Source organism: Equus przewalskii, chromosome 22 (genome assembly GCF_037783145.1).
Source record: "Equus przewalskii isolate Varuska chromosome 22, EquPr2, whole genome shotgun sequence".
Classification (NCBI taxonomy): Eukaryota; Metazoa; Chordata; class Mammalia; order Perissodactyla; family Equidae; genus Equus; species Equus przewalskii.
Genome location: NC_091852.1, coordinates 40,670,204 through 40,693,837, shown reverse-complemented (window position 1 = coordinate 40,693,837; position 23,634 = coordinate 40,670,204). Strand labels below are relative to the sequence as shown.

At 39.4% G+C, this 23,634-nt stretch overlaps 1 protein-coding gene across 29 annotated transcripts in view; it reads left to right on the top strand.

Moving 5' to 3' along the window:
- The window catches only part of ELAVL2 (ELAV like RNA binding protein 2), a 155,821-nt gene that overhangs the window by 70,391 nt on the left and 61,796 nt on the right, over positions 1-23,634 (top strand). For 11 of the 29 annotated variants that reach the window (XM_070589672.1, XM_070589666.1, XM_070589667.1 and 8 more), the window contains exon 2: positions 14,413-14,656. In XM_070589672.1, the coding sequence (XP_070445773.1) occupies positions 14,428-14,656 (229 nt within the window). In that variant the 5' untranslated portion in view covers positions 14,413-14,427. Of the gene's footprint in view, positions 1-11,556; positions 11,648-14,412; positions 14,657-23,634 lie in introns of all 29 variants that reach the window. The other 18 variants (XM_070589652.1, XM_070589653.1, XM_070589655.1 and 15 more) reach the window with 3 other exon arrangements.

Below are 23,634 nucleotides of genomic sequence, written 5' to 3'. Positions count from 1 at the left end.
ACAAGAAGTTACTTTGGAGAAATACCGCTGTGTCTTGGCCAGTGATGCATAATTGTTCTTTCTTGATCTGATGTCAGTGAAATTCGCTCTAATGAGTGTTACAATGCAGTGGAAGTTTTCTCCAGTCTTAATTTACTACTCCTGCTTCTACCTCGATGCTTCCCTTCCCCTGTTCTTGTTCTTCTCGAGATGGAGAATGAAAAATAGTGTCCTGACTCGTTAACTCCGTTCCAAGGCCTGCAGTCCTTGGATCTTGCTGTGAATCTTGGCTGTTAGCCTGACACAGAGTGGCTTTAACAAGCCTGCTTGGGTGGGGCTGAGGGTATAGGAAAATCACGTTTCTAAACAATTCCACTCCCCTTACAGTGAGGATTCTCAGCCAGAGAGCGGCAATCAAAATCAAGTCAAGGAACTCTGAAGTCTAAGAAAGAGTGCACTTGTGTAGATTTCTGCTCTCTTTACAGAAAAAGAGTGAAAAATTTGGGTTTGGGGCCATAGCCTCAAGAATGGCTTGAGGATCCTTTTTTTCCAAATCCACCTGAGATTAAAGTAGTAGATGATGGTAAAAATTTCTTTCCTTTTAGGCTGATCTGAAAGAGATTGCTGTCATAACTGCTCTAGACTAGCATATTGCCCGTTCCATAGTACCTACTTTCTGAAAGTCTTGTCAGCAATAAAATACTGTGTATTTACTGCCAAGCAATTTACGTATTAAATCTGCTATACTGAGAGAGTTCTTTTAAAGAAACTTGCTCTTTATGTGGGATAAATGTATGGCAGGAAATGGGTACCAAGAAACACTTAGCAGTCCTAAATCAGAGAAACTTTAGCTTGTGCTTCTTGGTAATTTCAAATTTTCATAATGAGGCAGACATCCAGTTTAATGTTTAAATGTGAAAGCTCTGCACGGTCTCCTATCGTTCTCTGGCATTTTAAACGTTGGGAAGCAAAATGCTTCATTTCTGCTGAAATATGTGTCCAAGCTCAGATGTTTAAGTTAGAGGTGGTAGTTGCCATAGCAGCAATGCCTTTGCCCTTTTATCTTTTTCTTAGAAGCACAATATTTAGCCGAGGTCGTCCAGAGAGATTCTTATTCCTGGCTGTGGGTTCTTAAAGACTGCCTTGGAAGCCTTGATTTCTCTGGGTGCAGGTGTGGTTCTTCAGAAGCTCCATGAGAGGTGGAATTTGAGTATGTTTGGGGCATCCTTGTTTTCCTAGAGTCTGGCACGGTGTGCCGGTCCCACCCAGTGAATCAGGGATGTTGCTTTTCTGGCCCTGGCTGTTTCTTCTGTACGGCAGCTTTGTGAGACTTTGGCCGGGCTGCAAGAGAGAGGGAGTGAACTTCTGGTGTGCTCTTGGTTTTTCACATAGGTGGTGAGGTTTGCTTATTTTCAACTGTGATGTAATGACAATAGGCCCCTTCCGTCTCTCCCTCCAAAGGCTTGTAGCTAGGGATTAGAAAAAAAGCTGATTCGACTTGAAGCTTGAGCCTATAATATAAGAATTAGTAAGTGTATCTGGAAAGGGGTGTGTGGGTGTGTTAGTGAGGGGCATGGCAGCCTACTATGTCTGCCTTTCCCTTTATTAACAACCTGAGGTGTCTTTGACTGGCTCCTCCAGGTAAATGTAGTTGCACTGGCAAGTTTCCTGCTTGGCGGGGAGTGTGAAACCACATGAAAAATCCCGTAAATAAGTGAGAATTTTATTTGCTCGCCACCTTGAATTGCACTTCACGGCATCGATGCTCTTTCTCTTTATGGATCTCTGTGCGTGGTCATTGCTGAGGAGACAAAGGTGAGTGCATGGGCAGACAGGAGCACAGAGGAGGAGTATCTGGCCCAGCTCAGCAGTTCACAGAAGGCTTCCTGGAGGCGTTGTGCCTTCTTTTCAAGTGCTGAGGATGTTTTCATTACCAGAAGAAGAAAGGTAGTGAGGCTGTTGGCAGGCGGAGAAAAGAGCATGAGTAACAGTGGGAAGCAGCCTGGGCGTGGGGGGACCCATGGGGCATTGGTTAGAGCCTCGTGTGCAGTGTGGAGTGGTGGGCATCCGTGGAGAGGAGGTGGGAACCAGGTCAAGTTGGATGCCTCACTGCGGAGTGGAGTTGCTGCTTTGTGGGCAGTGTGGAGGCACTGAAGGTCTTAGAGAGAAACGGTCGTGGGATACTGACTGTTTTAGGTAGATCACTGTAGCTGTGGGATGGAGGATGGGATGGAGAAGGGGTGAGCCTAGAAGCAGAGACATCAGTTAGGAGGCTTTACGTGGAGTCTTAGCACTGGCTTCAAATCCCAGTTTCTCTACTAAATAGTAGCTTTATGGATTCATGAAGCTTTGAAATCCTCATTTGTAAACTGAAGATAATGTGTATAGCTCATAGTGCACAAAAGGATTAAGTGGGATTTTGTTTGTAAAATACCTAGCTTGAGGCCTTGCCTGGAATAAGAAATCAATAAATGCTGCTTTCTTTTTCTTCCCAACTTTCCCCTGCCCTCTTTTAGTAGTGGGTTTCATTAAATCTACTACAGAAGGCAGTCAGATAATCTGAACCTCTTTCCCGTAGCAAAAGATATCCAAATCCTGTGGAGAGTTCAGGAGGATGCCTTATTTATTTTTATTTTCTTATAATTAAATGGGTTCTTAAAACCGAAGTTAGTGCAGGCTTCAAAAAAGAATGTTTAAATTCAGGTCATTTTAAAAATCATAATAGGAGAAAGATGGCAGGAGACTGTACAGTTGTGGATGGATGTGTATGGGTCATTTCCATGATCTGTGAATTGTAGAAACTGTGACACCATGTGATACATCTCATTATACACATTATCAGTCTAGACTCTAGAGGACAATCATGGATGCGACTCTGCACTCCCCTTCTCCCTGTCCTGTAAATAATAGATCTGAATATAGGTAGAAGATGCTTGTATCATCCTTGGAGTTCTCAGCAAAAGGAACAGTGAGATAGCAATTTCTAATCTTAAATATTAAAATTCCTGGAGGCTGAGGATGGGAAGACCAAGTTGGGGAGGATGGAAGGCATGTGTACTCATGTGTGTGTGTGTACACTTTTTAAAGTAAGGTAAATTAAAATAGACAAGACTGTAATTCTGATGTGAAACACTTAGGCTGTTAGCCCTGTATATATTTAAATATAGTCTAGAGGTCTGGGGTTAAAAATTGCAGCATTTCAAGTAAAAATTCTTATCCTCCTTAGTCACCATTTGTGACTGTGTGCTAAATGTAGTTTAACATAGCATCTGCCTCAGAGGCCCTGCACAGGAGTTGACAGTCATGATGGAGCAAAGTCTGGGTGCTGTACTTCCTGTCCACAGTGTTCCCTTTTTATATTAAGAAGCTCTCAACACAAGTCTGCACCCTTGTTGCCCACTTAGACATATTTAAATTAAAAAAAAAAAAGACTAAGCCTTAACCTAAGCGACAGATAAGCACATTCTCTATGAACGTTTTAAAAGAAGCATCTTCCTTTGTCCAACAATAATGATAATAGCCCCTGATATTCACTTAGCACTGCAGAATTTGTAAAGTGCTTTGACATATTATCTGACTAAATTATATGTATATAATTGAAGCTTTTAAAGAAAACAGACCCCTTGATCACCTCTCCCTCTTATCAGAGTGGAAATAATTCAAAGGCTAGACACTTTTGTGCTTTGAGTCTTAAGAAAAATTTTCCTATGTTAAAATGTTGTCTGTGATTTCATATGCTCCCCCTTTCTCCACGTCAACTTCTGGGAGATTGATACTGCTTCTCATCAGCTCTTGGAAATATGTATGACATACATAAGTAGGTTCTATATGCATATAGATGCTCACACACCTGCTTCAATGTTCATTTATACAGTGGGGGGCACTTGCCCCAGTGTATTTTGAGAGGTCCTTAAGCATTTATTTAAAATGCACTTTACTTTAGTGATATTAAGGTAACTTGCACAGTGAGAAGCCTGATGAACGTTGAAGTGACAGTCATTGACAGGGCACCTAAGCACCTTGACTCCCTTCCCTGTTAGGTTATCTGAGATCTGGGATTGGGTGTATGTGCCTGCTACATACAAAGTCTGAAGCTAAGAAAGGCCTTACTTGCTCCGTAGCGTATAGCATTAACTTACTTTGTGCGTGTGTGTGTTTTTCAAAGTATTAACTCTTATACACATTCTTAGGCAGCAGATTAACCAGAAATTTCCTTGTGATCCTCCACTCAGGCCCCCACCCCCAATTGGAATCACTAGGAGTAGAAATAACACTTTAATTGAATGCCGCTTCTTGCCCCCCCTCCCCTCTTGAAATTTAGTGAATAACCAGGAGCTTAATTACATCAGAAGTCACAGATGGACCTAGTTTTTTTTTTGTAGCTAGGATGTAGCTTTTAAAGAAGGCTTTTTGGGAGGAAGGATAAGAGGTGGGCCAAAGGAAATAAAGTATCTTTCTTTGTGTGAATCTTGTTTTTTAAGATGCTCCAACTTTCCGTACTAAATAATTCATAGTCATATTTCTAAATCAAAAGTATGTATCTCTTGGGAACGGCAGGACTTTAAACATCAGCTGAAAAGAAAAAGACATTTCATAGGTGAATACCAGTGAGATGATCCCCTTTTCAGAGAGGAAGGGAGCTAGCCGTCTGTATTGATCAAGGTTTATACTTGCACAGTGGATGGTGGGGAGAGCCTATTCTGCTCTCCACAATGCATTAATGTGTTACAGGATTTTATATGTCGAGGGTAGCCTCTCTTTATTTTCAGTTTCTCTGAAGTTTACCTGAAATGTTTGTAGCCTCCCAACATTATTAAGAAAATATACCCTGTTTTGTTGACATTTTGGATACCTTTGTTTTGGTATACAACTACTTGGGGTTAAACTCGATGGTTTTTGGTTTTCTATCTGTAAGTCTTGCTAAATGACAGTGAAGGGGAAATGTTAACCTTAGGGGCCAGATGGAGTATTGTGGCCCTTTGTAGCCTTCGTGAGTTAAAAACGGTATTTGTGACTGTAAGCCTTCCTTGTCTTATATTTTATTCCCTTTAAGACTAGGCATACTTTCTGTTTTGGAGCTTGAATATGACAGTATTTTAGTGTCTATATTCTGCAGAGGAGCTATGTTTTAACCTACCTAATGAAAATCCTCAACTACAGGGATTAATTTAAGGATTTCCAATCAGCCTTTCACAATTTTTTACTACCCTGAGGGGGTTCCCCTTAGCTGTGACTTTTGTAGAATAATGTGAAGATAATCCAATTTCTGTGTTGATTACTATGTTAACTGTCTTAATTCAGCAATTCAAGTTTATCTGCCTATACCAAACAAGAACTCTGCTACAAAACTGTGGGAGTAGTTGATTTTATTCTTATTATACTCATATCCCTTTTTAGGTTCTATAGCCAAATAATGGCATGGAAATTAATTAGGCCCACTGAGGATGGAATGAAAGAATGAGGTTGGAATGATTCATCACTAGAAAGTAGTGTATTCCAGCCTGTAACCAAGATTGGGTTAACTCCTAAGTTAACCTTCACTACTGTGGAGGTATATAAATGGCCCTGTGGAAGAATATAGATTTTAAAGTTTACTTCCATTTCACAAAATGTAACTTGTGCTCATTACCTTCATCTACTTTGCCTTAAACCTTTGGGGGGAACTTTGAGATATTTTCTTATTTTCAATCCTGACAGCTTTAAAGAAGCTCTCCTAGGTTACGAATCAATTTCTGACATCCTCTTCTCTGTTTTGTAGATGCTTCTTTTAGGTTACAGTCATGCACCGCATTATGATGCTGCGATGTTGGAAAGGTCAACGATGGACTGCAAAAATGACAGTGGTCCCATAAGATTAGTACTAGATAGTGTAGGTGTATAGTAGGCTATACCATCCAGGTTTGTGTAAATATACTCTACGATGTTTGCACAACAATGAAATTGCCTAATGGTGCATTTCTCAGAACATACCTTCATCTTTAATGGATGCATGACTGTGTAAGGACTCTTCTGTTTACATTGGGCCTACCTCGATAATCCAGGATAATCTCCCTATCTCAAGGTCATCTGATTAGCAACCTTAATTCCATCTGCAATTTAAATCCCTTTTGTCATTGTCAGCCTATAAAAATCAGAAACCAGTTCAAGAGGCAGAGTGTTTATTTGGGAGCACAGAATTGGAATTTGGGGAGACAGATTCAGGAAGAAACCCAAATAGTGTCCTGATTACAGGAGGGGTTCAGGGTTTTTATGGGGAGAAGGGGGAAGATGAGGTAAGATGTTTTTAAGAAGAGCTCATCAGTACTGACAAGCTGAGCTACTCTTGGCTGTCCATGATTGGTTATTGATTCTATCTTCAGAAAGTCCACAATCATCAGTCTTGTGATCAGGATGTCTGACTTCTCAAACAATTGCTTATAAAACAGTTGCTGTTTTGGCCCAGTCCAAAGGTTGTCCCATTTCCAGATTCAAGGAACAAGACGAACAAGATAGTTCGTCTGGAATGGCTGCTCTGACTCTATTGTAAAATGGCTCAATTTATGTCCAAGTTTTTGCATTATGCAGCATACCATATTCACAGATTTCAGGGGTTAGGATGTGAACATCTAAGGTGGACCATTACTCTATCTACCATAGTGGCTAGCTTGCAACTCCTTCAAACTTTAGCTCAAAGCTCACCTTCTCACTGAGGCCTCCTGCTTAATCCTGCAAACTACCCCTCCCCCATCTCCACATTCTCAATCCCCTTACTCAGTCCCCCTTACTCTGCATTTTCTTTTATTCCAAAGCACACTTCCTTCTAGCTAATATCCTGTTTTCTTACATATGTTCGTTATTGGTCTGCTGCACACACCTCCCATTGTAAATATACACTCCAGGGTACTTCTTCATTGCTGTATCTCAAGTACCCAGGATGGTCCTTAGCTCTTGGGAGTTATGTACAAATGTTTGTTGAGTGAATGGATGAATGAACAGTGTGTGAAGCTTAAGCAAATCTTTCTGAGCATATCTTTACTTTCCTGTTGCCCAGCCTGGATGCCTGAAAATGGACCTAGAATGAAGGGAAGGACTTGGGACCCCTAAATTCATTAGCTTTACTCTCTAACCTCGAAGTTTTTAATCCTGCCAGCTCTAGAACTACAAAACGTCAGAAAGACTGGCGTTGGAAAGAGTCCGTAGTTGGTCTGTAGGAGCCGTCAAGGGCCAAGAGACAGAGAGATGTTAGTGTTCACTGCCAAAGAACATTCTCCCTGTGACTTCTGCAGCTGTTCGGTGCATTGTCTTTGGCAGCTCTTGGACCCTTGTTAGCCCCAAAGCCAAAAATCTGAGCTTCACAAGGCGGAGGCATCCATAGAGCTGGTGAGGCAGCTAAAATGGTGTGGGGGTTCGGTGGGGAGTTGCCAGGATTCTAGGATGGAGGAAGCCCCATGAAGTTTAAAGCCACAAAGCTTTATTATTTTAGGAACCACAAAGCAAAGTGAAGAGGTTTAAAGAAAACAAACAAATGGCTCATTCTTGTAGCTGACACGTCAGCCTCATGATTTTAGTGCTTGATTGACTCTTCTGTTGCTTAATTCAGTAAAGCTGAAATGTGTCCTTAAATCCCATTTTAGTGGTAAAGATAAAACAGTATTCTGTAGGAATGGCGTCTTCTGGATAGGTGACCCCATCAGTTGCTTACCCAGTTCTCGTATGTATCTAAGTTCTCATTACTCACTTCACTTATTATTGCAGTGCTTTAGCTCCCTGCTTTGAGTTCCCCAAAGCAAGATGCTTCTTGACCAAGGTTTCTGTCTTTATTTTGCTAGGTTCTGATCTTAAAGTTTAGAGACAAGTGGCTTCTGTTTATCTTGTAACTTGGCCTTTAGAGAGGTTTGATGTGGTCAAAGGAAAGACTGCGCTATGCTGGTTCTGTGCTACTCTAGGTATTGAGAACCCTCTGGCTGCAAATAAGTGTCCAGACTAAGGTCACTGTCCAAGCTGGGCCCTTTGAGTGTGAGAGAGATGGTTGTCCTTCACTATAGCCATGATTCCTTTTAGAGATGTTACCTTTTATATTTGCTTAAACTTTTTAGTCTGTATCAAATTAAAACTGTTGGAGATCTGTAACTTAATTATTACGGATTTTTAAACATCTTTTTGTTAAAATCTGCTTAGTTTTTTCACATATACCTCTGCCTCTGCCATTTTCCTCAAGTTAGACCCAGGTTCCAGATGCTACATCTCAGTAACCCTGCTGGCCAGAGACTTGGAGCTACCACATGTACCATGTTTTTGGATTTGTCTTGGCTTCCAGCTTTTTTGTAGTTGGCAAGTTGGTGTGATAGGCTCTTGGAATAAAAATACACAAGTGATCACTCAAGATAGTTTGCTTTGTTACGCCGTTTAACAAAAATATGGATTTCAGTGGGTGAGGGTGGCTGATGGAGTGTGCCAAAAATTGAAAATAATGCTTTCGTAATTATCTCTGCTTTGAAATACTTGAGGTGGGATAGAAAAACAAGCTGGTAAGTTTGCATGCATTTAGGGAGGTGATCGCCCTTTCATGCTCCAATTCTTTTAAAGGAACTATTCTTGTCCGTACATATGTTTTTGAATGCTTAGTCTGTACAAACCCTGGAAATGGATATAGGGTGGGTATGGCTCAGGCCCTTCCAGGCAGGTGGAACTGCCTGAGCAAAGTCAGGGGACATACAGCTTTGCATGTACTATGAATGTTTGAGGCACAAAGAGTGGTTCAGACTTTTAGGTGCTTGAATAAACGGGCTGGGAAAAGTAGTTAGAGAGGGTCTCAGCTGTTTATACTGTTCATACTGAGTAGTTCCTACTTAATTTGATAGGCAGCAGGGAGCTATCTGTTGAGGGTTTAGGAATATCTGTCTGGGGTTAGTGTGGATTAGGATGATGAGGGACCTTTTGGGATGCTCTTATTCAGTGGTCCAGAAGAGAGATGAGGGTCCAGATCAGGCTGGTAACCATAGCAATGGAGCGGCCCATGCAGAGGGGCAGGCCTTGTCAGGGGAGGTGCAGTGACCCTTTCGGTACTCCTGCTATGATTTTAACCTGCAGGGGTCTGGTCCCCAAATCAGGTGGGTTCTAGGTCTTGGACACCTTTTTTTCCCTTGCAGACGTTGTACTTAATGAGAATTCTCAGGATATATTTAGGATGTTTTTCATTAGCAGTCTGCCTTGTTAGGTGGCTGTCTGCAGGAAAGAAGCTGATAACTGTGGTTTTCAGAATTTTTTATTACAAAGCTTGGAAAATAAGGACTTTTCCTTTTCTTTCTTATGACCAGAAAACCGTGGTCCCAGATATGAGAAATCCAGCAGCAGCATTGGTTTCCTAAAAATCCACTGTTGTAAGAAACTTTAGAAATTTAAGTACATAGAGGGCCATTTAAATAAAAAGGGAAAAAAATCAATTTAAAAAGTTTTTACGGATTTTTAAAAGTAAATTGTGTGAGTGTGAAAACAGAGGCCACTCCCCCTCCTCCCAGTAAAATCACGCTCTTACCAAACTAACACCTCATCATTAGCTCTTGGAGCCCTGGGAAAGTTTAGAATATTCTAGATTGATCTATGCTCAAGTGCCTTTTCATAAATTATTACATGGAGAATAACAGGAGAAAAAGCAGTCTCAATTGGCACAACTGACATCTAAATTAAGACATGAACATATATTCAAACATTATTTTTTTAAGCCTTAAAATTAATGGTTCTGTGTTGCTGGAATATGGCCTTTTTTCTCTTCCAAAGAGTTTCAGAGCCAGTAGAATCTATAAATAGTGCACAGCCCGCTTGTCTGTGGTAGATTGAGTAGAGCAGAATCGCCCGTCCTTAAGTGAAGGGGAAGTAGCTTTACATTTTTAGTAACTGAATTGTTGGCCAGCATAAAGGTTGAGGGCCATGTGAGCAACTTATTTATAACTTCCCATAAAGGTATGTGTCTGCCTCAAGCAGAGGAACTGTCTGGGGTGCTTGAAATGTAAAAGTACAATAGAATCATTTTCCATACACAGCCTTCCTAGCTAGTTGGTGCAGTGAAGTGATTGTCCCCGTCCCTGGGGCTTTCAGAAAGAGGGCTGTTAATAGATTGGCTCATTAGTGTGCGCCTTCTGTGGAATAGAAAGGACTGAGGCCATTACGGTTGACTCTGTGGTTTTATGTAGTGAAGAATGTTTAAAGACTAACTCCTGAGGACATTCGGGATGTAAATTTAAGCTTGGGTTAACCTGTTGGGTGTGGTCCTCCTCTTCTACCCATGTAGTCTAACCACAGTTAGGTTCTTGGCAAAATATTTCATGGGTATAAAAGCACTTTGTTTTTTCACAGGTTGAGTTCAACTATAGTGGGTTTTTTTTTTTTTTTTTTAATAATATAGAATCAGACTGCGTTCTTTGGCAACAGTGGGAGAAAGGAAGAAGAGTAAAACATTTTCATGGCATCCTGTAAAGAGTATGTTAAACCCTTTCGGTAGATGTCAGAAAATGGAATCCGTTGTTACAGGTTATTAATGTGGTCGCTTGCGTCAAATCACAGCCAGGTTTAACTCTAAGGTTGAAATTTTTCTAATTGTAAATCCTCAAGTAAAAGGTGTTTTCTGCCCTCCTTTGTTGCTCATTGTTTATTGTCAGAGACTGAGTTTTTCTGAATATTATGTTGACCATTTAAAGCATCTGCATGTGTGGCTAAAATGTAAACTTTGGCTTTTGTGCCAATGTCGGTGGCTCTGTTTAGTATTCGGGCAAGTTGTGTAAGTGGAAAATGGCCCATTAACTATATTGGAGGCCTCATAGCAGCACTAATTTCAAATCGTGCTGGGTTTACAATTTACATATTAAAAAATGTTCACTTGATTTCGTTCAGGGACAAAGCTGACATCCTATACAAGCATTACTCCAAACAATCCTATTTATTGGTCCAATTATTTCAATTGAAAGATGCTGGTTTACTGCCTCTTAGTATACGTGAACAATTCTCAGTGAAACTGTTAGAGAGCGGTTTAACTATAGTGGCAGAATAACCTCACGGGGTTTCGACTCGCTTTTAATTTTAAGTCCCAGGATTAAGGATCATTTATAGTATAATATAACAGTGTGGGCAAATATAGCTTCTCTTAATGCCCTTCTGATATTTTGGGAAACGAGTGCTTTTATGCAAAGCATTCACTTATGAATTGCATGGCTGCCTTTCCTCACTACAAAATTTCATTCACTTTTCCTCCCTTCTCCCACATCCTTAAGAGACAGGACAGCATGCAGTGTTTTGCTTCATTTTATTATTATTTTTAAAAATTTTTGAGATGTGTAAGGTTAGTTCTTTAGGATAGATGCCAAGGTAACTAGTTAATACTGTTTTAAAATCAGGCTCTTAATTAAAAATGCTTAATTTGTGCAAGAAAACGACATGTTAAAGTGAATTTGGAAAGATTAGATTGGAATTGCCTCAAATTCAATTAAGCCACACTGCATGGACGTGCTGGGAATATCAATACAAACACTGTAAATTTTGTACAAACTGATTTGTTGCATTATCTTGCTCATCTAACATACGGTACTTTTTGTGTCCATATTGCAGACGGCAACTCCAAACTAACATGGCAGTCAGACTGTGTGATGTGGCTTCTCTGCTTAGAAGTGGTTCGTGGGCAGCAGAGCCTTGGACCGGGGTCTGTGGGAATTTTCTTAAATTCTGTAGGCTACCTTTTTTAGCATGTTGCAGGAGTGCTGAGGCCATACCAAACACTTGAACTTTTCATTTGGCATTCTAATTATTACATTTAACCTATTGCGGTATGGCCATCATTAGGACTTAAAGCACATTGCAATTTTATCCATAGTGGTATATGTAGCATCAGAACCATGCTTTTGTATGTAACTTTTTATAATCGAAATTAGGATTTAGTGCAGACTCAAAAGAGTGACAAGCTTTTTTTTTAAAAAAAAAAAAAGTTTTGGTATGGTCTGAATACTAAGTTACCGTAATTCTTTAAATTCTGTTTACTATGTATTTTTTTGGTTACTAAATTTTGAAGTTATTTACAATTCCTGATGCTCAAAAAAAAACATTGTTGAAACTGTAAATCTGGCTGAAAATTATTTGCCCAGTAACTGTTGAAAGAGTTTGCATTCTGTGAACAGTTGTGTTGAGCCTATCAATGGAATATGCATTATTTGTAAAATATAGCACATTAGTATCATTTTATTCTGAGCAGATGGTCCTATAGCTGAGAGATGCTGTAATTTTCAGCGCACACAGCCTACTGCAGCTGTTCACTTGAATGTTGGCTTAGGAGCTCATTCTTGCCACCTGAACATGGAAATAAATGTGCAATTAAGTGAGGAGTGTTTGTTGTCCTTGCTAAATCCTGCTAATTTCAGTCAATGAACACTTTATATTTCAAATGCTATCCCAATGAGCTTTAGTCCGAATCTCATATTTGGGGCGCTTATATAGTTTCTAAATATATCCTGACTTATGAATAGCAATTTGTTTTAATTGGTTTTGGCCACTTTCATCTTGCAACTCGTTGTTTTCATAACTTCTGGGCAAAGGTTAATCCCTCAAGTTTTTGCTGCGAGAAGTGACCCACAGCTAATACTCTACAAACCGAAACAGTTATGCTTTATTAGGTAATCTGAAACCTCCTTTTTCAGTTTCAGATAAATTTGTTAATTATAATAAAGTACATATTTTGAGTTGTTTCAGATATTTTTCATACAGATTTCCAAAGATTTCTTTATTTTCCTTTACTCCTTTAAGTATTCCCTGAGAAAACTTACTGGAGAGAGAGAGTTTGCAGCTTGTAGAATAAATACGTGTTTCTTTGAAAAGGAGGTGAAGTCATGGAGGGGTTCTCGGTTGTTTGATATTCATGGATAGCCTGGATTGTGTCTTCTATTGTTTATCATGATGGCACGGATTCTGTCCACTCTGACCAGTCTCAGTCTGTCCTGTGCTGCCTTCTTTATAAACATCTCTTGGCAGTAGAGAGTTCTTCCTATAGGCATAGCCACTGTTGGGCCCTTGTATTTTTCTTAGGCAATATGCTTTTTAAAAGATTCTTTTTTCTCCTTTCTTGTAACGCTCTTTCCCTCTACTTTGCTTTTTTTGTTTTGCCTCAAATTCTTTGCCTTATATATTAAAACTTCCCTGAAACTAACGTCCCATCACTTTAGAATTATCAGTTTGAGAAGGAGTTCTTTGTGGAGATGAGAGATGTATTGGATAAATATGGATAATCCTTTCAGTGATGCTTTCCCCCCAGTCTTGGCTGTCCAAAGTAGATTTTTGTTGGATGATGATTTTAGAAAATTTGGGGTTGTGATTTGTGACTCTTTTGCTCAAAGGGCATAGGATTGATTTTTTAGGACACCAGATCCAAATTTGCTTAATAAGTGATTTTTAGAGTACCCTGAACAGTTTGAGGCCATTTTCCCTGACTGCTGTTTATCCTGTATTTGAAGTGTGTAGGTTCCTTACTTACTGGCATTTTCAACAGGCTCATATGCTCAAATCAAAATTTCTTGGGCTGGTCTGTTTGCAGAAGTTGATATATTTATGTTGTTGTTTTGGTGGATTGGATAGGGTTTTGTTTTTTCCTTTAAAGTCAGAGTCAAAGCAAAATATCATATTGAATTATTTGGGGATTTTATTTTGATGCTGTAGACAGTTGCCTTGTTGGTGATCTTTAGTTGCCAAGGTTGACAAGAATGACTTTTAGATTCTACAAGGTGTACACTAAGTGTACGTGTAGCTTCTTTCCCAAGTTATCCTATAAATTCTTTTCATGCCCTAAGACATAACAGCTGATACGATTCTTATTTCTTACCAACATTAGAGGTATAAGATATTGTTAATCAAAAACATTTTCCATATGTAACCAAAACAGTACATGTTGACAAATTTATATTTTTTTTTAAAGTACTCTTGCTCCTTGATTTTAAGTTAATGGATGTCTGTCAGTTTTAGAATATTGAAACTCTTAGGCTAACTGAAAATCTCTTCAAAGTGAGGTAGACCATTTTTTGGTTTGTTTTTGGTAGCATGTTAATCACTTTTATTTTCTTGTATGATTTTTAGTCAGGGTTCAATTCTGTGCCCTTTGGTACTAAATTTCCTCAAGTCAGTGGACACTGCAGGTGAGTAAGGGTATGTGAATAGACCCAGAATGCGGTTCTAGAGAATGTTTAAGATTTAAATTGTGCTTATGTGCATGTATGGACTATGTATGTGAAAGTATAATTGTGTTCTTAAATTGAATAGCTTAATATGCTGTAAAAATTAGCGTAGGTGTTGCACTTTTTGTTGGAGCTTTGTTGTAATTTCAACAGAACGACTTGTGTTTAGTGACAAGTGTTTAAATTCTTGGATGGCATCTCACATAGTTTGTGCAATATGAATTCTGACATTTCTTATTTTCTCTGTTTTCAGCAGGTAATTGCTGCCATGGAAACACAACTGTCTAATGGACCAACTTGCAATAACACGGCCAATGGTCCAACCACCATCAACAATAACTGCTCGTCACCAGTTGACTCTGGGAACACAGAGGACAGCAAGACCAACTTAATAGTCAACTACCTTCCTCAGAACATGACACAGGAGGAGCTCAAGAGTCTTTTTGGGAGCATCGGTGAGATAGAGTCCTGTAAGCTTGTAAGAGACAAAATAACAGGTATGCAGTTTTATGTAGGTTACTCACATTTAAAGGATTGTGAGAAAATAATAAGTTTACTACTTGTAAACCATTCATTGCTGCAGTTTGTACATCTAGGTATTCTGTTACACTGCATCAGCAGTATGAAACTTAGTTTTAAGAGTTTTATTTCCCTTTTAATGCATAAAATATTTTTATTGGCAGTATATATTATAACTAGACTTTTGTATACTCAGAATGTACAATAATGTCTTTGAAAAATGTTTTAGAAGTGTACGTGTGTCTTGGCAGCAAGTGTCATGTTAACCTTTAGTTTTTGGTTCTCTGAGCTTACATGATTTAGCATTTCAGCAATGAGATGTAAGGAGAATATTGTGTTTGGGAGAGGAAAAAGACATCTTAAATGTCCTTTCCCTGAAGTCTGTATGGGCCTTCTGCTTGTAATGTATATGACAGAGTAAATGGTAATATTCATGTTGTCAGTGTGTAAATATTTGCGCTGATAGAGTTTGAGTGTAGCGAGATCTTATGTTCTGTTCCCTGTCAAGGAGAGGAAAAAGTGGTGTATGAGTGCTCCTCTTATAAAGATAAGAATGAAAGGGATGGGTAATTAGGCCTTTAATGATGGTACATTTTGAATATTAGGTAGTGGAAAATCTCCTTAGTATTTTGTAAGATTTGACCTAATTTTTAGAATAAGCCAAAACTTAATTAAGGAGCATGTTCTTGTCATAGAAGGGTTAGTGCTCCCTGCAGGCATTGTTTTCAGACACTGAAAGTGTATGGAGTTAAGTGTAGACAGACTCCTTAGCATTTTCATGTTATTGTTAAATGTGAGTGATTGTGTATATCAAATTGCTTTTACATGGCTTATAACCAAAAATATAAAACTACTTGAAATGAGTAAAAGATACAGTTTGTACATCTAGGTATTCTGTTAGGTATTGCTAGGTATTGTGTATTCGGCAGTGTGACGAGTTGGACCAGGAGTCTGAACTTTACTTAGTCATATGACCTTGGACAAGTCGGCTCTTGGCTTCAGGTTTCCTTTGGGTAAAGCGAAGTAGAGGACAGAGGCAGGGTCACACTAGGTGATTTTTGGGGTCGTTTTGACTTTTTCTGAGATGGTACCGTTAGCTCTTCTTGTATCAAGCCAGCAGGCCTTGCTCCCTCCAGGATGAGTGAGTGAGTTCTTGCCGTGCGTGCCTGGGCCTGGCCTCACAGTCACGTTTTCTTGAGCTACAGATTGAGGTTCACAGAGAAAACGTACTCATTGAAACCAAGTAAAAACTAAGTAAAACCTGGTTGTCATCAATCCATACTGAATAACTGTATCATAACTACTAATGTTACTTAGATGTTGACCATGATATCATCCGGGAGAGTTGTCTTTTGTTTATGAGTACTGATAACCAAATGGATGAGATTTCTCCAAAATCAATGTGAGCAGCATACACGAAATTTATAAAGAAACAGTTTTTAAACAGTTGGAACAGGTAGAGAACAAAAGGCTTTTGTTATATGTGTCCTGATACTGAACTTTATTTTTTTAGCAAAACTCTATCCTTTCTATGTGAATTCTGCAACCTCTTTGGCATAAATGACTGATAATGGTATGCAGGCTGTGACATAGCTGATGTGATTTCTGGTTTGATTGCTTAGTAGCTGTCCCTACCGTTAAAAAAAAAAAATGCTTGAAGAAGGCGTATTTACACTCACATTTTTTGTAGGATACTGGGAGTAGATGAAAACATTAAATAAATCATACAGCCTTTGTATCAGGCATTTTCCACAGGAAACATCTCAGATTTTCATCTCTCATTTATGGTCAGTCTTGAATTATCTTACTCTCTTGTGAACATTTTACTAGAGCTGTTAGGTGGTGCAGTAGGGTAAGTTTGAGTTCTGTATCTTCACACCCTTTGCCTCCCCAGCTGTAGTGTGGTGGACAGTGGAAATAGACCCACAGTGCATGAGTAATCTGAAATACATGGTGAGACACTGGCAAACTGCATGAATGTTTGTGGTCTGTTTCTTTCAGCCCCCTCCCTCCTGCCGCCCCTCCATTGGTTTTGCAGTGAGAGGGGGCTAACGGAGTTCTCCACCGTGGTAAAATTTCTGTTTAAAACCTCTGGTAAGGAAGTGGAGCACCCAAGAAAATCCACAGTGGGCGTGAGGATTGAAAGATGTTTTCTAAACTTCATTCCATGAGATATAGTCACAAATATTCCTCAATATAAGTGTCCCATTGACAGACAAGTGTGAGAAATGCTGCAGTTTCCTAAGATCCACACTGCAGATCATCAGCATATTGAAAGCTGTGAAAATCCTGCAGTAGAGAAACCGGCTTGACTTAGAGTTCCCTGGCCTTGTTTGACCACAGAACTCATTTTGGGGGATATGTCCCTGACACTAGATTTCCACTGAGTAGCTTGCTACAGAAGACTTTGAAGTCATTTGTTAGCTGGTTACCAGACAATCTGAAAACTCTCCCATAACCTGTTCATGTCAAAAAAATATGAGCATGTTTCATAAAATGAAGATCCATGATAACAAACTATAAAAAGTCGGACAGGTACATCTGAATACAAAGGACCTCTTCTTCTAGTAACCCTGCTTTGATGTGACCCACCGACATCTTATTCTCAGTATGGGTTAAAAGTGTTTTTCTAAGAGTTCAACCCTTAGAAGGGTCTGACTCATTTAACATCGAGCATAAATTACCTTAGATTTGTTTTTTTATTCTGAATTTCTTAGGAAATATTTATATTGCACAAAATAGTCTAGTAAATGGTAGATTTCTAAAACTGGGTTTTGAATGGTTGCACTTTGCAATGTGGGCATATCTTCCTAAGAAGCTACTATTAACATGGGTCTAGAAAGGTTTTGAAAGAATTTGTGAAGATTTGGGCCCTGCCCTGTGAGTGAGTAGCATTAGCCAGCTTATACAGCTTATCAGTGCCCATTTTTAGGGTCAAGTCAGATTTCCTTGGTCCCTCTCTGATTATCCAACTTATCCTACTTTCTGGGGAGCTATTGGGCCAGCTCTTTGTATTCTAATTTTGTAGAAGGTGAGCATTAATTGTCTGGGTTGTAAGAAAACTCTGGGGTCACTCTTTGGGAAGAAAATTTAAATCCCTCCTTTTTGCTTTTCTTAAATCTTTCCTTACTTAAATAATGCTGAATTAGGAAACTGTATTTCAGCTACAGAAATATCCGGTGAGGAAAGTGTGCACCTCTTTCCTAAGTCCTAAAAGAGAGTGTATGATTTTTAGATTGTGTTGGTGTTAGCAAATTAATGTCACCTTTTTGATAGAATGAAGGTTAGAAGATACATTAAGAAACATCTTCAGTAGCAAATACAATAATCTTCTCCCTAGCCTAAATTCTATTTTTTATGTTGTTTTTTAGGCGCTCTCTTTGGGCTCATGCCCAGCTTTATGCTTCATCCTGTGTCCTATCTATAGGCATTCATCATGAGAAGTTACTGCTGCTTGTACAGCCTAGCTGATGTCGGTCCATCCCTTTGAGTTGTTAAATGCACTTCAGAGTCCTTGACACCTGCTGATGCTGCATTCTAGAGGAGTGGAATGGATTTTATGATGCAAGGAATGAATAATAGAGCGTTAGACTCAGAAAAGCCCTTGAGGTGACCTTAGCCAACTCCTTCACTTAACAGGTGATGAGAGCCCAGGTTTGTTGAAATGACTAGTTGAAGGCCCACATGGCTGTTAAGTGGTAGAGCGGTGAACGGAATTGTGGTTTTCTAATTCTTTCCTGGAACGTTTCCTCCTTGCTCTTGTTAGAGGCCAGAACTCTTTAAAATTAAGCACAGGACCAACTGATGAATTTATAGTGAGACATGTAACTTGTTTAGGATCACTGAGGGGCATCTTCTGGTGAGTGTGTCTTCTTCAGAAGGAGAATGGGAGACTTTGAGAGTCAAGGACTGAGGGATACATGACATGAATGAGAACATCCATGCTTCTCTAGAAACTTTATAATCTGTGACTGTGAATTCAGATATTCTAGCCCAGTGATTCCTAACTCTAGCTGTATGTCTTCACCTGAGGGAGTTTTAAAATTACAGATTCTGGGGGCTTTTGGAATCTGTTGTCGGAAAGCTTCCCAGGAGATTTTGCTGGGCAAGCAAGCAGTTTTGGGAATCAGTCTTTTGAAGTATAGTCAGTAGAGTTTTTGAATTGAGATCACTTGAGTTGACTGCCAGAAATGCAGGTTCCTGGGCCCTGCCCAGACTTACTGAATCAGAATCTCCATAGGTAGGGCCTAGAATGTTCCAGTTACCTGGGAGTTATCCACTTCTTTTCCTGAACATTTTGCAGGGAGATAGAACCAGAGATTTCCAGGTTAACCTGAATTCTGGCTGGAGATGGGTGGGAGAGGCGTTATAACGGCAGTGCCTAATTTTGTGGCAAACTGTTTCAGGTGCTGCTTCCTCCCCAGCATTGGTCCCTGATGGGTTAATTCCTCGGGTTCTGGACGAGAGATGTGGAGTTTAAAAGTCACTGGGCTTCGTCTTTACTGAATCTCTCCCTAAAAGAGTGTGTGTGTGTGTAAGTGTGTAACTAGTTTTTGAAACTCCAGGATTGAGAGAATTAGAGTTAGTTGAAGACCTCAGGTAATGAGTGGTTCTCTTTTTGTCTTGATGTGATGTCTTTTTAATCTGGGAACTGTTTGAGGTGGGTCCTATGCTGACCCCATCAGCTGCCAACTAGAAGCTTTCGGGCAAAACGGAGAAACAGAGACCAAAACAAACACACACATACAAACTACAGGGGGCTGGAGGAGGGACCTTGCTGATGTTGAATACCTGTGAACAGGCAGTGTCTTGGATGGTACACAGACCTCTTTTTTTTTTCCTTAGGACCTGTGCAGTAAAATCATTTTTTATATGAGAGTTAGCTAGGTTTAAGTTAAGTCTCTGTTGCTTCCCGAGAACTTTAAAGTTGGTTTTGATCCTGGTTTATCAGAATAATGTGATTTTCAAACTTCATTTAATGGCATTAGAGGCATCCTCGCCTCTTTTTGAAAACAAATACAATCTTAGCTCTCAGGATTGAAACAGATGAGTGGTGTTTTATTAGTCTAATGTATGCCTTCAAATTTAATAGCATTTATTTACTGTTATGCCGTCAGTCAGTCAGTCACAGTGAGCAAGAGGCTATTTTGATGAACACTAATTTTAAAAAGGTGGTTGTGGGGTTGACCTGGTGGCACAGCGGTTAAGTTCGCATGTTCCGCTTCAGTGGCCCAGGGTTTGCTGGTTCGGATACCGGGTGCAGACCTACGCACTGCTTATCAAGCCATGCTGTGGCAGGTCTCCCACAGATAAAGTAGAGGAAGATGGGCACGGATGTGAGCTCAGGCCCAGTCTTGCTCAGCAAAAAGAGGAGGTTTGGTGGCAGCTGTTAGCTCAGGGCTAATCTTCCTCAAGAAAAAAAAGGTGGTTGTGTGTGTCAGTTACAGTTTTAAGGTCAGCTCTTAGGTGTCCATAGTATCAAGAGATCAAAAATTCTGATTCTTGCAGACAAGTGATTGAAAAGAGCAGACTGATTGGGTGGTAATGGCTTTGCAGACTCTGGGTGCTGTTTAATTAGAAATTGGGCAGAAGGGCTGGATGTGCGCCCAGATCTTCAAGAAACAAGATAACTTGGCTGCACAGAATAAATGCTTTGGTGGTCCCTACTGTATTAACTGTGGAATATAATGCATTTGAGTATGGCTATCTTTAGATTTTAGTGGCTAAATTTATATAAAATGAAATTAGTATAAAATGAAATGAACTTCATTTGTTGGTGGTACTGAAGAAACTTTATTTGCATGTATTTATCAATATATTTGTAAACCTAATTATTTTTCCATTGTACTTTTGTCTTTTCCAAAGGTCATGGCTAATGAGTCATTTCAAACATTTGATGGTATTACTATAGAAGCTTTTAAAAAAGTTTCGGGGGAAAACTTTAAAGTTTATTTTTCTAGGTTCATGTTTTCCCCTCAAACCTTGAACTTGGGTGTGTTAATAGAACAATTTTCACAGTGTCAGTGCTGATTAATTTAGACAAAGGATTTCAGGATGATGAAATCAGAAAATTATAAAATTTAAGAACTCAAATATAGTTATTTACCATTGTTAGGGAGAAAAAACTTTTCCTCTGCCCTCTTAGTTTAATTTGCAGATCCTTAGTCACTGAACCTAACAAAAGACAGAGTATACGATATTGTATGTCAGTTATATCTCAGTAAAACTGAGGGAAAAAGAGATTAACAGGAGAAGAGGCACACAATTTTTATTAATATTTGACGTGCACTTGAGTTCACAGGAAAGAAGTGAAACTCGAAGTCATTACCTTTGGGGGCTTATATACCATTTTAACAAAAGAAAGGGGGTTTGAGTTCCAAGAGACTATAAAACATGGAAAGTGACCAGGAAATATATGGGGGAAACTCATGGAAGATAAGAGCTATTTTAGCAAGGCTCGTTTACACAGACTCATCTTGTGCTAGCCAGCTCTCCATCAACAGTGGTGGGGAGGATTTGCTCTCTTCTTCCTGATACAGGAAAGGGGGTCACCTTCACAAGGGAAATGTATGACTTGCTTTTAGGTAGAAAAGGGGAGGGCAGAGAACTCTTCCTGCATGTGTTGATTCTTAATTACCTTCAGCTCAAAATATTCCTGAAGCCAAAGTGGCATATTTGGAATGGCATATTCTGGACCCCTTCACCATGAAATAAATTAAACGAAACAGTTTCTTCTTTGGATATCCTATGGTAATGAAACCTTAAATTGCTAGTTCTTGGGAAGAAAAAACATGTATTATGAGGATATAGAAAAGTATGAAACAGGCATTCCTGATTAATTTGTTAATCATCTGGATTTTTGTTTCTCTGATTTCTTGATGTTGATATTTGTATTACTTTATTTTTTATTTTTAATTTTTTTGCTGTGGAAGATTGGCCCTGGACTAACATCTGTGGCAGTCTTCCTCTATTTTGTATGTGAGTTGCCACCTCTGCATGGCTTGATGAGCAGAGTGTAGGTCTGTGCCTGGCATCTGAACCTGCAAACCTTGGGCTGGTGAAGCAGAGCGCGTGAACTTAACCACTTTGCCACTGGGCTGGCCCATGTATTACTTTGTATTTTATTCCATTAGAAGAAAATGAAGAAAAGTATTGCAACTCGTAAGAGCTGGTTACACAGTTTTCCAACTGCTTTTTAAGAACGTTTACTGGGAAAATGAGATTGAACCTGTTGGGTCTATGAGGTTTAGAAGTTTGCATTCTGTGCTTTCTTGGCCCTGTTGTCACTGGGGCTTCTAGAATGACCATATTGTCTTGCCGGTAGATTAGGGACAGTATTTAACAGCTTTGACTTTATTCCTTATTAGTTTGGTATAAAACACAAACTTCGTTAATGTGTTCAAATTCATAGAAAATAAAATACAGTTGAAGCTCTCCCATAAGGATTTACCCCGATTATAATTTGGCAGGTTATGAGGGCTTGGGTGCTATTATTTGCTATTCCAGACTTTTTGACTGTTTCACACTATTTATTTCTAGTTTTTGTGTACTTTTGCATCAGGAGATTGGTGGTATAGAATAGAAACCATGGGGCTGGCTGTGTGGCTGAGTGGTTAAGTTTGTGTGCTCTGCTTCGGTGGCCCAGGGTTTTGCTGGTTTGGATCCTGGGCGCGAACATGGCACCACTCGTCAGGCCACATTGAGGCGGCGTCCCACATGCCACAACTAGAAGGACCCACGACTAAAATATACAACTGTGTACTGGGGGGATTTGGGGAGAAGAAGCAGAGGAAAAAAAAGATTGGCAACAGTTGTTAGCTCAGGTGTCAATCTTTAAAAAAAACAAAAGAAGTCATTTTCAATTTATTGTTTAGTGGCTGTCTTAGTAATAATTGGAAAAATGTAGATTGAATAGATAGTGAACTAAATGGGAGAAGATGAGGAGCAATTAAATTGATACAAGATTACTTCTTTTAGTAATCTGTAAGATGTTAAAATCCTGTTGCTCCTCACATATGAAATTGACTTACCTCCCCCACTCCCAATTTCATGGTGTTATGCAAAATTAACCTGTTTCTCTTCTGACGGTTTTCATTCTATTACCTTATGTATTACCTTAGCACCAGCCTTTGTTTTTTTTTTTTTTTTTTAACTTTCTGTCTAAATTCTGAATAGAGCAAAGCATTTTTATTTTGTACCTGTTGGAACATTTCCTTTCAAACATTTCCTGACAGAGTAGTTGATCATTGAAGCTAAAGCTGTGCTCCAGAACTCGTCAGCTTCTTTGGGGCTTGTTCTGAGCTAATTGACTTTCCGTGAAGTCTGCTGCTCCTGGATTCTGAGAGCTGTGGAAACCCAGAGAGCGTGCCTTTCCAACTAAAAAGGTCAACTTTAAAAAATATTTTCTGGCATTTTACTTTGTCAGGCCTTTGCAGTGGCTCATTTTAGCATGTTTTACTCTTTAACGTATTTGGTTTTGCTTGTTAAAGTTTTAAAGTGTCAATATTATGACACCATTGGATGTCCCTTTTATTGGTGATGATATCTGTCATCAGATATTTTTTCTGAGGGGCTTTATTCTGTAAAGCAGCTTTGGCAGCTCTTTGAAGTACTGCAAAGAAACAGATCCTCAGTCAAAACTGTCTTTTGGGATCTAACTGCTCAGTAATCTCTGACATCACACATCATCTTTAGCTAATTGAGAGATGATCATTCTACATGGTTCTAAATTGGAACAAAGATTCTCAGTCTGTCTGCCTCCTTCAAGGAAAAAAATGCAAGATGGCAGGATTTAAACTGTGTTTATAAGTGATCTCATACATGTTTCCATGTGAAAGGAATTGAATGCAGTGGTAATAGGATTTCCCAACCCTTGTGTACACTAGGGATGTTATTTGCGTAGCTTGGAATCAACTTCTTGGGATTCACATTGAAACAAAACTCTAGCTACCTTCTG